The sequence below is a fragment of the Rhinolophus ferrumequinum genome, chromosome 23 (genome assembly GCF_004115265.2).
Source record: "Rhinolophus ferrumequinum isolate MPI-CBG mRhiFer1 chromosome 23, mRhiFer1_v1.p, whole genome shotgun sequence".
In the NCBI taxonomy this organism is placed as follows: Eukaryota; Metazoa; Chordata; class Mammalia; order Chiroptera; family Rhinolophidae; genus Rhinolophus; species Rhinolophus ferrumequinum.
The window spans coordinates 6,948,167-6,962,025 of NC_046306.1; the positions used below are offsets into that span (position 1 = coordinate 6,948,167).

Here is a 13,859-nt window from a genome sequence, read left to right on the forward strand (position 1 = left end):
ATTTTCTTTTTTATGAGTGTAAAGAAGGGGAAGAAATGTTTCCTGGTCTTCTGAGCCTACAGGCCCTCTCTTTGAGGAAGTGGAGACAAGGAAAGTTTTTTTTTTTTTTTTTTTAACGATGCCTGTGGTAGTAGTAGTTTGCATGTCTTTTTGTTTTCTTGGGTGGAATTAACTGACTTCAGTTAAAGTAGTTGGCACTGTTTAAAAACAATTCCTCTGCTTGCCATAAAGATGGAGAGTATTGGCTTTAGAGGTTATTTCTTCTCCAAGAATGAAAATTAGCTTCTAAATCAGAGCCTGCAGAGCTAAATAAAGTTATCCATTTTTCACCTGGCCAGTGCAGAATGTGAAAGATGGATAAAATAACGAGAGGATCCATTTTCTGATTAAAGACTAAGCCATTTGAAAGCAGCTCCAATCCATGGTGAGGATTTTTATTTTAAATGTGTACATTTACAGAGTAGGTTTGTGTGTGTGTGTGTTTCCTTATTTATTGTTTGGACAAGGAAGCCCTACCCTGACGCTTGTTGAAAGCAGAGTTGTCCAAAGAAAACTGGGATTTGGGCAGTGGGTTGAGGTTTGGAATATCCAGTGAACCAAAATTTATCCAGGTTCCCCTTGGCTGGGATGGCACCCATTCTGAGGTGTTCTGTATGTCCCGAACGGGGGTTTTAGGAAGGGTTCCTGTGTTTCTGTGCTGCCGCTGTTGACCTGTGTGTGTGTAATGTTCCAGTGTGCTTTTAGGCATTTCTCTAGCCCGTGTGTTTGTATATAAAACAGTTTGAAGCTCTGGCTTTTAAATTTTTACCTAAAGTGCTTTCTTTCATTGTCATCTTATAATAAGTCTCTAGACTTGTAGATGCTGTTTATAAGGATAAGATACACACGTGCCTTTTAGTGGCATTTTAAACATATTCAGCTGCGTTTAACAATTTCTGTCCTGGAACTTCACGCTTTAGACTTAAAGCAATTAAAGCTTTCAAGTTACAAGTTTCTTAACTGGATGAAATTCTAGGGGTTGAATAAAGGCGCTGATTGGATAAAATGCTAATGATGTAACTAACAAGCATGTTTAAGAGGATAGCACTGTATTAGTTAAAAGTAAAGCCATTGAGTTAGGTATCTTCTCCCCCGCAGTGGAAAAGACCACTGAATCACGCATGCCAGCCTTCTCTTGAACGAGCTCACCGTTCCTATTTTTTTTTCTCTAGGTTTCGGAAATCCCTTGTCTCCAGGTTGCTGGAATTCACTGGCTCCACTGAATCACTCAGTGGAGACAACGAGAACTAATGCTTTGTGCTGACTCATATTTGAACCAAAGCATTGGGGAGTCCGTCTGCCTTTTTGTGGAAAGGACCGGTGATACTCTCTATCACTGAGCTTCCTAAGACTTCTGAAGATAGGGCGTTAGAGGAATATACACTTTCTTTGGAGCTTTTATAACAGACATTTGCTCTAGTTTTGAAGCCCAGGGCTGCTTGCGGTGTGAGTGACAAGTCTTATAAGTGGCCTTATTCCAACTCCAGGAATTCCTCAGCCGGATTCTGACTTTAGATAAAGTGACAGGAAACATGCCAACTCAATCCCTCTTAGTCTATATGGATGGACCGGAAGTTATTGGCAGTCCTCTTGGCACCCAAATGGAGCTGGACGATGCCATGTCCCTGAAAGGCACCACTGCTGTCCCTTTCAGAGCCACCCAGGAGAAAAGTACAATCCACATAGAAGGACACACGCCCCTGGACTGCATGTTCTGCAGTCAGACCTTCGCACACTCGGAAGACCTTAATAAACACGTCTTAATGCAGCACCGGCCCACCCTTTGTGAGCCCGCAGTTTTGCGTGTGGAAGCAGAGTACCTTAGTCCTCTTGATAAAAGCCAAGTGAGAACAGAACCTCCCAAGGACAAGAATGGCAAAGAAAGTGAAGAATTGAGCTGTGAAGTGTGCGGGCAGACGTTCAGAGTCGCTTTCGACGTTGAGATCCACATGAAGAAACACAAGGACTCCTTCACGTACGGGTGTAACGTGTGCGGACGGCGGTTCAAGGAGCCCTGGTTTCTGAAGAACCACATGCGGACACACAACGGCAAGTCTGGGGCCAAGGGCAAGCTGCAGCCGGGCTCCGAGAGCCCGGTCACAATCAACGAGGTGGTCCAAGAGCACGCCGCCGAGAGCATCTCCTCTCCTTACAAAATCTGCATGGTTTGTGGCTTCCTATTTCCAAATAAAGAAAGTCTAATAGATCACAGGAAGATGCACACCAAAGAAACGGCTTCCGGTAGCAGCAGCACCCAAACAGACTCTCAGCAGGAGGGGATGCCGGCCCCGGGAGAGGAGTTCCTGCAGTTCTTAAACTTGAGACCAAAAGTGCCCCCTGAAAGCGGGAGGCAGCCCGCCAGATGGATACCTCAGCTCGATCCGTTCACCACCTACCAGGCCTGGCAGCTGGCCACCAAGGGCAAGGTCGCCGTCTGCCGAGAAGTGAAGGAGCAGCCGGGACAGGAAGGCAGCACCGACAACGACGATTCGGACAAAGAAGAGCTTGGAGAGATTTGGACCGTGAGTAAAAGCCATTCTGAGGGTTCTGGAAAGTCCAAAACCAGTAGGAGCGGTTGTCCGGGCCTCTCCCAGGATAAGGAGAAGCCCAGACACGCCAATGGTGAAGTGCCTTCCGGGGATGCGGACCCCAAGCTGTCGAGTAACAAGGAGAAGCCCACGCACTGCTCTGAGTGTGGCAAAGCTTTCCGGACCTACCACCAGCTGGTCCTGCACTCGCGAGTCCACAAGAAGGACAGGAGGGTGGACGCCGAGTCGCCAACCATGTCAGTCGATGGCAGGCAGCCGAGGATGGGTTCTCCGGACCCGACCACCACCCTGGACGAGAACGGGGCCATTGATCGCGAAGGTGGTTCTGAAGATGGATCTGAGGACGGGCTTCCCGAAGGGTTCCACTTGGGTAAGCTGCTGTGCTGCGTGCTGTCCTCTCCTCACACTCAGGGAGCGCTGGCAGGTTAGGGGGTGTGGGGGCTGGCTCTGAGCCCAGGCTCGTTTGGTAAGTCACCCAACCCCTCTGGCTTGAGTTAAAAGTCCTTTCAGGGTCGCTTCCTGTTCTGAAAATTCAGTGATTTTTGTATTTTGTGGAATGGACACGCAGACATTGTTGTAACTTGTGGATCAACCGAAAGCTGTGTTTCTTTAAAGTGTGCTTAGCTGGGGTGATTTTGCCCCCACAAGACAGCTGCCATCGTCAAGAGACATTTTTTGCTTGTCACGACTGGGGGGGTGGTGTGTGTGCTGCTGGCACACAGTGGGTGGAAGTCAGAGGTGCCGCTATAAACATCCTCTCATGCACAGGACACCCCCCCAAGGTATCATCTGGCCCCAAATGTCAGTAGTGCCAGGGTCGGGAGGCCAGACAATATATGGGACTCTTCATCTCCTCTTAAGCCCGTGCCCGGTTCTTTTTCTGATCGTGTGATGGATGTGAGAGCAAGTTTTCATACCAGATATTCAGGATGTGTTAAGTTTCCTGGAACACAGGAAACCTAGCACTTAAAGAACTAGTTTTCAGAAATCTAGAAAACATCTTGTAGTTTCTTAGTACATCATAAAAAGCTTTAAATGCAGACCTCCAGTCTTCTAAGTGATTTTTGTCACCGTCAGGACTGTGGAGGAGCATGCAGTAATGGGGAAACAATTAGGCCCAGGAGACGCCCCGTGCCCTGAAAGAAATCAAACGTCCAGTCGGGCTCTGCCAGTAGGTGGTGTAGGCGGGCAGAAGAATCAGGTGGAAAACGTGGGCTCAGTCGTCAGGCAGCTGGATTACCTGTAATAGCCGGGAGTACCAAGGCTTGGGCTTAGTCTGGTTCTACCACTGCATTGTTTTGGGACCGATTATGTGTTGCTTCACCTTTCTTTGTCCTGATTTTCCTGTTTGCAAAATTGGCTCATTGACCCTTGTCTTTAGCCCTCCAAGGAATTTCAACCGCTTTATTTATAAAGTGTTTACAGTCCTTTAAAGAACAGCACTGTAAAACCAAGCAAAGGTGATGCTTAAAGGACAGGAAGCAGGTAGATATGGACATTTCATGTCCTTTCTGTTAAAACAAAGGCATTTCATCACTTTTTGGATGTGATGCAACGTACCCTAAATTGTGAACACACAGTTGGAAGTAGGAAATTGCAATAAGGTCCAACCCCAGCTGCAAACCCAGCTCGTTGGGTGTGATTGTAAGAAAGCAAGCCGGGCATCCTGTATTTAGGGAATTGATTTTCCTAGGTTTGTATTCTGATGTGGTCTAGTCTCCATTTATAGTATCTTACTGTAACTTACCATCAAACTGGCTTTTTTTAAGGTTTACTTTTAATTTTTAAGAAGATTAAAAAGCAAAGTAGATTATTTAAAAAAAATTTTCAACTTCTATAAATGGGTTTAATAGTTGTTCATGCGATGCATGATTTTTTAAAGTCTTCATGACACCTTTTTAGATTGAGGATTGTCCCTGCTGTTTTAGAGTGTTTAGAGGTGAATACAGTTTCCTCAGGGGCGTTTAGGGGTGACAGATTGTACAGTTCTGTCTTTACTGTATCTGGAGGCTCACCAAGGTTTGCTTGTAGGCTGCTTTTTAAAATCAGTAAGCTATAAATAACCTAGAATGTAAAATGTGGAAGGAGCAGGAGAAGAGGTCTTTCCGTTGGAAATAACAGTTTTTCAAGACAAAACGACCAGTTAAGAGACAGCCCAACTTCAGAAGTTGTCATATTGTAATGTCTGTACTATGAGCTACCATAAGAGGCGATCTTGTTGATCTAAAACTTAAACACGCAGTTTTGGGGGCGTGGGTATTTTAACTGTCACCGGTCTAGTTACCTTTGGAGGGCTGGTGTTGGCGTGAAGTACAGCCATCCTTTAATTAGTGTCCCCAGTGGACACTTTCCCCTTTGCACGTAATACACACTGTCCTAATCCTCCTGCCTAGAGTGAAGTTGAAAGTTTAACGTGTTGTCCTTTGAGGACAGACTTTGGTTTGTCAGCTGTATCGTGGCCACGTGAATGCTTGTGGATGATACAGTCTGCTTTCCAAAAGGTTGCTAAATTTTGACCAACTTTCCTAGGTGTTTGCCCGTGCCATACCTTTTCTTTTCTGTGCAGATGAAGTTGTGCTTGCTACCCTCTAGTGGTAACTTGCCCAATCTTAACATAGAAAACTTGTTTTTGCCCCTGGTGGTTGGGAAAATTGGTGATTTCTATTGGCTCAGTTTTCCAAATGACTTAGCCTGAAGAAGCTGGTTGTTCCAGCCCCGTGTGTCAGTGCGGCTCCAGCTGGCCAGTTCCTGCCCAGTTCAACCATGTCGAGAGAAAGAGAGCTGCCCCTGCATCTGTCTATTCAACAATCTTACCTGTGATTAAGGCAAATGGAAAACCAAATCGTTGACAGTGAACTGTGCTAGACTCAGACAGAAACCCAAAAAACAAAAAACCACATGCGTCTTATACAACTTCAAAACTTCAGACAACCTCAAAACATTTGGTGTGTGTTTAGCCTTTTTGGTTTACCCAACACTAATAAAAATGCTTTCCAAAAATGTTTCTATCAAGAACATTTACGTCACCGCCCTTACTCATGTACTTGCGCTGTCTTCTTACATATTTTTTGTTTCTGCTTTAAGATAAAAATGATGATGGAGGCAAAATAAAACATCTTACATCCTCAAGAGAATGTAGTTATTGTGGAAAGTTTTTCCGTTCAAATTATTACCTCAATATTCATCTCAGAACGCATACAGGTAAGGAGCTTCTAGATTTTTTTCAAAAGGATGTATTAGTGAAAAGAATTATGACATAGCTCTGTGTCTGATTTTTCCCCCCCAAATATTTTGCTAGACACCCAGAGTAGCTTAAGAATAAATGTGGAGTGTGCAGATTGCAGCTGTCATTTTAATTCTTTCAGTGTCATTGTAATCTGAACTGCTGCTCTTGTTTTGAAGTTAGTTTCTTGTTTAGTTTCTGACTACTGTAGCCTGACTCATTTTCAAACCTCTTAAATGTCTTTTAATGCCATAGCTTCTTTGTATTTTTATAGTTTAGAATGAAATGTGAATATATTTAGTACCCTTTTCTTTAGATTGCAGAAGCAGCTGTAACCGTGGTTTAGGAGGCTGCATGCACCATCTCTTCCACTCACTAGCTGTGCAACTGTGGGCAGGTTATTTAACCTTTCTGAGCCCCCGTTTTCTTAGCTGTAAAAGTGGGATAACAAATACTTACTTCCATAGGGCTTTTATGAAGTTTAAAGAAGTTGCAAGTGTTATTTTGTTGTTTTAATTAAAGACATGTATTCACAAGTTAAGAGATTCAGTATAGTAAGCATGATAAAGCAAACACTTCATGAGGAATCCCGGATATGAAGATTAGTAGATACAGAAGGAAAAAGGAAAGAACCCTATATTCTGTATTAGATTCTTCTGGTTTCCAAAGATCTATTTTGATGCCTCTCATAAGCTTCTGTAATATAGCAGCATTTCTTGTTTTAGGTGAAAAACCGTACAAATGTGAATTTTGTGACTATGCTGCAGCCCAGAAGACTTCTCTGCGGTATCACTTGGAAAGACATCACAAAGATAAGCAGGTTGACATTGCTGCTGAAGTGAAGAGCGATGGGAAAAACCTGGAGACGGAAGATGCACTACTAACCGCCGACAGTGCGCAAACCAAAAATTTGAAAAGATTTTTTGATGGTGCCAAAGATGCTAAAGGCAGCCCACCTGCAAAGCAACTTAAGGGGGTGGCCCCTGCTTTCCAGAATGTTCTGGGCAGCGCTGTCCTTTCACACGTACACAAAGATACTCAGGAGTTCAATAAAAATGCAACTGAAGACAGTGCTGATAGAATGAGCAGAAATCCTGCCCCTGCCTATTTGGACACATTAAAGAAGAGACCAGCAGGTGAACCTCAGGCCAGTAACCTCATGTGCAGAACGGAAGTGGATGTCAGTGCTCACCCAGGTGGCAGTACCACCGCCCATAATGCTGAAGTCGGCCACAAAGAGAAGGTGGAGGTGGCAGTGGACTGCAAATTCAAGCCCAGTGTGGACTGTCAAGAAAAACCTTTAAATTTATCCGTAGGGGCGCTTCACAGTTGCCCAGCAATTTCTTTGAGTAAAAGTTTAATCCCAAGTATCACCTGTCCATTTTGTACCTTCAAGACGTTTTATCCAGAAGTTTTAATGATGCACCAGAGACTGGAGCATAAATACAACCCTGACATTCACAAGAACTGTAGAAGCAAGTCTTGGCTGAGAAGTAGACGGACTGGATGCCCGCCAGCTTTACTGGGAAAAGACGTGCCTCCCTTATCCGGTTTGCCCAAGCCCAAGCCCCGGCCAGCGTTCGCAGCCCCGTCCAAGTGCCTGCAGCCGGACAAGGGGAAGCAGGGGCCCCCAGGGCCAGGCAAAGCCTCTCTGACTTCAGGGACTGACTCGAGCACTTTAGCCCCCAGTAACCTGAAGTCGCACAGGCCACAGCAGAGCACTGGGGCGCAGGGGGCTCCGGCAGCCAGGCAGCAGCCGCCTGAGATGTTTCCTAAAAGCGGTGCTTGTCCTGCCCCGGAGAAAACAAAGAGGCCGGAGGCCAAGCTCAGAGCCCCGGCGCCCACCGCAGGCGGCAGCTCCATCAACGGCGCTGCCGACTTCCCGGCCAAGCACGACGGCCCGTGGGCGCCCCCGGGACGAGACTATTTCTGTAGCCGGGGTGCAGGCAGCGCCGGCCCGGAGTTCGGAGAGCCGCTCCCCAAAAGGCCGAAACCCGGGCCGGCGGCCCTGGACACCGAGCAGCCCGGGCCCAACTACAGAAGGAGCTTCGACCTGCCCAAGTACCACGTGGTCCGAGGGATCACGTCGCTGCTGCCGCAGGAGTACGCGTGCCCGCCGCCCGCGGTGCTGCCCCCCAAGCCCCGCTTCCTGGCTTCTGGGGAGATCGACTCTGCCAACGTGCTGACGGTGCACAAGCCCTACGGCGGGGCCGGGCAGCTGTACGGGTGCGGGCCTGCCGGCGGCCAGGCTGCGGGCGCGGCGCTGGAAGGTACGCGCCCCCCCTCTGTGCAGTCGGGGCACAGAAAGTTCAGGCGGGCGTGGGCGGTGGGGGGCGGTGAGATGGTCTCAGATTTGGCAACGGTTTACGGCCCCCACAGCCCAACCTCCCAGGATAAAGTCTTCGTCCGGAGTGTTTACCTTCTTGCTCCTCCTCCTCCCTTGTAGGGGTGGGGTGATAGCAAAAAAGATAATTAGGTGGAGAAGCCACTGGTCTGGCCCTGGGTGTCATTTAGGCCCCGCTCACCTCCCGCCCTCAGGCCGCCTTTGCACACTTAAGGGTGTGCCCACCCTGCCGAGCATAGGGGAGCTTCTGTCCACGTGGTACCACCCCTACTGGGCTGCGAACTCCTTCAGAGCAGAAAACGCACCTTCAGAGCTTTGCATTGCGCCTCGCGTGCAGCCCTGTCACATGCCCCACCCCCCAGGGGGGTGCGAGGGCGGGGGGGGGGGTGCGAGGGCCGGGGGCACACAGGACCCTTGACCTGACAGGGTAGGACACGTAAGAACTGCTGGTGAAACAATCTTTTGAGCAGTTTTGACGTTCGGCCCTCTCGGATTACACTGCCTGATTAGCCCGTGTGAAGGACTAAGTGAATTTGACAAGTGACGTTACTTCCCCGTGTTTGTCAATTGTCGCACTTGTAGATTACCCTGGAGTGCTCCCCTTGGAGATGTGTTTGAAGCCCCTGGTTGCTCGCGCAGCCCTTCCCAGAGGTGGCTGGCTCATACCTGTGTGTAAAAGGGTAGCTCAGAGTTGCCTGCACACCTGCCGGGCTCTGCCGCCCCCCCAAACCTGATTAAACCACCACGTCTTCCTTGGTGGGACCCCAGCTCCGCTGGTTTGTGCTGCTCCAAAGAGACGAAGCCATTTGAAACCTCTCAGTTTGTATTCATTTCAGATTAAGCATTCTGTGTGATGACAGTGCTCCATCAAGGAGAGCTTGAGGCCAGTTGATCTAGTAGGGATGGCAAATTTTTAAAAAATTGCTTTCAGCACTCCGGTGACTTACAAACACTGCGATGAAATATTAATTTTTGCTGCCTTTTGATTAAAAGTGTCCATTTTCCCCCCTCAGCATTTCAAATGGACATGAGTCTAAACTTTGTCTTTACTTGATGAGAAAAGGCCGTGTGGCAAGTAAAGTCCTTTTTTAAATGGGAGTTTTTCCTCCTCCTCTTCCACCCACACACAGCTTTGGTTCTTGATGGATATAGGTTTAAAATATGTTCTGCTGCCATTTTCTTTTGGCTTTTTAATTCTTTCTAATGACAACCTAGTACTTAGATAATTCGGATGTCTTCGTGGCACTTAGAAACATGGCAGCTATAACTTGACAACACGTGTGTGACTGGTATATTCTGACTACATTATCAAAGTTAGGAATTTGGAAAATGGACCTCTAACAACCTCCTCACTGCTTACCTAACTGCTTGAACTTAATTCTAAATGCCCTTTTACACTTTTGTTTTCAATCAGGAAAAAGGCCTGTGTCGTATCAACACTTATCTAGCAACATGCTACAAAAGAGAAACTATGAGAATTTTATTGGGCATCCACATTATCGACCAAATGACAAAAAAACTTGATTTCCTATTTTGGGGAAGACAGGTGAGCATATGTAATGTATTGATTTTATTGAATTGAAAGGAAACCATCTAGTTTATCCAGTATAATATAAAGTAGAATTGCTTTTCATTTTCATTTTGATTTTTTTTTTTTTAAAGGTGTTTTAAAACTTAGAGTGCCCAGGATAGAGACAGTAAAATAGCAACTGGAAGTTACCAACCATTTATTTTGTGCCAGGCATTGAATGGTTTATGAACATGGCCTCATTTAATCCTTCTTCCAGTGGGGGTAGGGGTAGGTCAGGCATGAGCAAACTGTTTGTTTTCTGCTTGTTTTTGTCAGTAAAGTTTTATTGGCAGCTGGCCGTGTCCATTCGTTACCCTTTGTCTATGGCTGCTTCTGTGCTACCACTGCAGAGTTGGGTAGTTTTGATAGGGACCCCATGGCCTGTGACGCTGAAAATACTTACTGTTTGGCCCTTTTTCAGAAAAGGTTTTCTGAGCCCAGGTGGGGATGTCCAGTACACACTACATAGATAAGGAGGCCGACATTTGGGTTACGTCACCTGCCCAATGCCCCACTCGGCTTGGTTTTTGTCCAAGGTCTGCAGGTCCCAAGCCTGTGCCCCAGTCATCCATTGAGAGCTTGTTCAAAGCCTTTGTCAAGCCTTGTCTGTCGGGGGAGGGGATTAGGACAGGGGCAAGTACTGGGTTTGTTTTGACTTTTTGCTTCACGTGGCGCATGGATCTAACTGGAGAGTAACCCCGAAAGAATCTCGTGTTCTCAGAGTTGTACGCATGTTAGTTTAGCTCCTCCCAGGTTTGGGCAGAGGGTGTGATGTGCCTGTAAGAGTTCCAGTAGGACTCCCGTAGCAGTACGTTACTGTCAGGAGCAGACGTTAGTAGCAGATCGTTGTGCTATACGTTATAAGCAGTCAGTAATCGCAGATGCTCTCTGTCCTGTTTGTCCAGCCCTAGCCTCTTTCTGCAACTGGGGGGCTTCCCAGCCTGCATGTCCCTCTGCCCGGAACACCTCTCTGCAACCTCTTTGTCAAACAACTTTTCTGATACTTCAGGACCAGCTCATGTACCTTTTCTGCAGAAGTTTGCTGCGAGCTAGGGCCCCCCCATTGTTTTCCCTGCGCATGTGCTGTTCATCCCCATTTCCGCCTGTCTCACCTGTGTGTCCCGCTTCCACCACTAGCTGAGCTTGGAGGAGGTTCCTTTATTCAATGCTTAGCCCATTGCCGGGAATACTGCTGAGAACTTGATAGATGTTGGCCAAATAATGTTATAAACATTTTGTGCATCCTCCTCATGGAGGGAGGTTATTCTACGTCATTTGTTAACTACTCCTGGTCCATGCCATACATGTCCCTTCATAAGGTACAAACTTTCGGGAGTTTCTTGTAGGTGGCAGTGGCTTTGCCAGACTTAGTGTAACTGATATCCTTTCTGATTCTGGGTTAAAATCATCTTCATTAAATGACGGTTATTACCATCCAGGTAGTTGCAACATTATCTATTTACTTAGTTGCTTGATACTTTTCATTGCAGAATTCAAGCTTACATAGAATCCACTGCCTTTCTAAATTTCTTTAGTTTTATTTATTATACTTCTTAAAATTAAACTACATCACTACATCTTAATCACTTTATAACCCTTTTCCTCCGCAGGTCTTGATGGATGTGTGTACTCTCCGTGAAATTGTTAAGTTCATCCTTTGAGAAAGCAAACGGTGAAAGCTACTGAAATAAGCTGTGATTGTACTGTGTATACAACATACAAGAACACTACAGTTTTGTAAAGTTGTTCTGGAAACTTTTGTACCAAATAGCAATAAAAAACTAGATTTGGAACAGTTGGGTTATACACAAATAGAGACTGCAAATCTCTATTTTGTCCCTGAATAATATTTTTTTTTAGAATTGACCAAATAAGAAATAGAGGTTTTTTGCATACTTGAGCGCTGCTGAAAAGAAATCATTTGGGTTGGGGGGTGGGGTGGGGAGAAAGTATATAATGCTTGCACCTCAGGTAAAAATCTGTAAATATATAAGTTGTAAACCTGCTCGTTTAAATACCATGTGTGCTCTTTTTCTCTGATGTAGCTCATCACTTTGAGCTGTTTCTGCTTTTTTGTGCTCTCATTTAAAATGTATGTTTTTTTAAAAAAATTTCGCAATGATTTGTATCATGTTAAATCGTCCGCAGTCTCTTGTCTTAAAATCGTAATGGAAGTAGTAACCCTCTGTACTTGCTGCGTATATTGGGGTTAGCCATTCGGAATTAGGTGCCCCTTTTGTTGGAAATCTCAGCATGTCAGCTGAGGAAGGGTCCAGAGCCATCGTCCTTTGCTGCGGGAGGGGGGTCGTTCATGGGATTTCTAAGTGCGTGTGTCTGCAGGGGAGCGTTTCCTCAGTAGAGCAGCCAGCTAGCCAGTAAACATACCAAATTGTATGTGGAGTTGCTTAAGTTAGTTTCCTATCAAATTAATCATTTTTGTTGGAAAATTCAATGTTTGGGCATTTGCCTAAATGAGTAGATTAAAAAAAATAAACTCAGTGATACATGTGAGTTGCATATGTTGGAAGCAATTTTAAAGGAAAATGCAAGTTTTGGGGTCAATTTTAGGTTTGTATCTGGAGTCTTGGTGTGTCTGCATTTGAGTTAACCGTGGACATGTTCAAGTGACTTGCAGACACATTGGTTCTGAGTAAGGAACTGCTGGCTGAGCCTTCTGGGAATCGGGGAAGAGGTACTCTGTGTCTAGACCTCAGTTGTCTTCTCATTTGGGGCTGTTTTGAAGCATTTTCTCAGTACACATGCAATTTGGGTTTTAAAGAGAGGAGAGCCCCCAGTGGGTTTAGTGGGCGTTTTAAACTTTTGTTCCTTCAATTTGCTGTAATCGCTGAGTGTCTTCAACAGTCCCTGCGTTTAGTAACCACAAAATATTTTACTAAGAAAACTTGCAAAAGTAAATTTGCACTGTTAATTTTTCTTGTCCTGCCCTTCTCCACTAGAGCAAGGGTAAAGTCCTAAAAGAATCCTAATATTTTCTTTTTTCTGTTGTTTTGTTTTCATTATGCAACATGAAGCGTACTTGATAGATAAGTCTTAACTCCCGCCTGGCAGGGAGAGCGAATCTGAGGGCAGTCTGCTGGCATTGCAATGAAGTGCTTTGTATCAGGAAAGTGTACACTATTAACCTGTTTTCCTGTTCACAAGCTGAGCCATATGTACATAACCTAGATTTTTGTTTTCATAGTTTTGCACTTTTATAGCGTATTTTTGAAGATTAACACATTCGCAAGATGATAGACTTGATCGTTGCCTAACGCAATGAGTGTTACAGAAAGCTTGCTCCTGACTATAAATGTAAATCTTAAAAGGGGATATGTGATAATAGAGGACTGAGATTTAAACCTGTATTTAAAAAAAAAAAAAAATCAAAAAAAAAAATCACCAAATCTATTTGAAAACAAGTCAGTTCACGTTATGCTGAAATTTGGGGGTGGGGGGGGCTTTCATATTTTTACTTTCTTACCACATTTCTGAATGCATAAAAAGACCAGTTTTTCCATAGCCCTTGTACTCTAAAATAAGTTTTTTGTTTTGTTTTTTTGTCCATCAGTATTAACTATTGGAATACTACTGGTTTTGTATGTTTTTTTTTTCTTTGAGACAACAGTACATGTAATAGAGGTACAATCTGTTGGATTTTTGTTTATGTATTTATTTCATTCCAGTTTGATTTATTTTAATTGTTGATACTTATGTTGTCAAACAGTAGACATTACTTGTTTTATTTATGATATATTTCAGCTTAAAGTTATGTTATTATATGTGGATGTAAATATAGATTTGGTGTTTTGCATTCTTGGGTTTGGCTCTTTATTGTGTTCTTGGTTTCTGATTTTGTTTTAACTTTTTATAAATGTAGTTTTAAACATAACAGGACAGTAGAGAGATGAGTATAATGACCACCCTTATTCTCGTCTGCAACATTCTGCGTCCTTTTGCGACTCCCCCGAGTATTTTTAAAGCAAATCTCAGACATAGTTTAATTTCATCCCTAAAATACTTGAGTGTGTACCTCTGGCAGGTAAGGGCTTTTCATGATCACACCTGGCTAAATGCACAGTGATTTCTCGTAACCAGCCTCCGTGGCGGCATTTCCCTGTTGTCTCAAAAACGTCT

General features: G+C 44.9%; 1 protein-coding gene across 6 annotated transcripts in view; it reads left to right on the forward strand.

Annotated features, from left to right (window-relative positions):
- Positions 1 to 13,507, forward strand: part of ZNF217 (zinc finger protein 217) — a 46,816-nt gene extending 33,309 nt beyond the window's left edge. For all 6 annotated transcript variants that reach the window (XM_033094800.1, XM_033094799.1, XM_033094802.1 and 3 more), the window contains 5 exons: positions 1,212 to 2,958; positions 5,673 to 5,789; positions 6,537 to 8,081; positions 9,570 to 9,701; positions 11,336 to 13,507. In XM_033094800.1, the coding sequence (XP_032950691.1) occupies positions 1,572 to 2,958; positions 5,673 to 5,789; positions 6,537 to 8,081; positions 9,570 to 9,679 (3,159 nt within the window). In that variant the 5' untranslated portion in view covers positions 1,212 to 1,571 and the 3' untranslated portion in view covers positions 9,680 to 9,701; positions 11,336 to 13,507. The remainder of the gene's footprint in view (positions 1 to 1,211; positions 2,959 to 5,672; positions 5,790 to 6,536; positions 8,082 to 9,569; positions 9,702 to 11,335) is intronic.
- Positions 13,508 to 13,859: the final 352 nt, after the last annotated feature.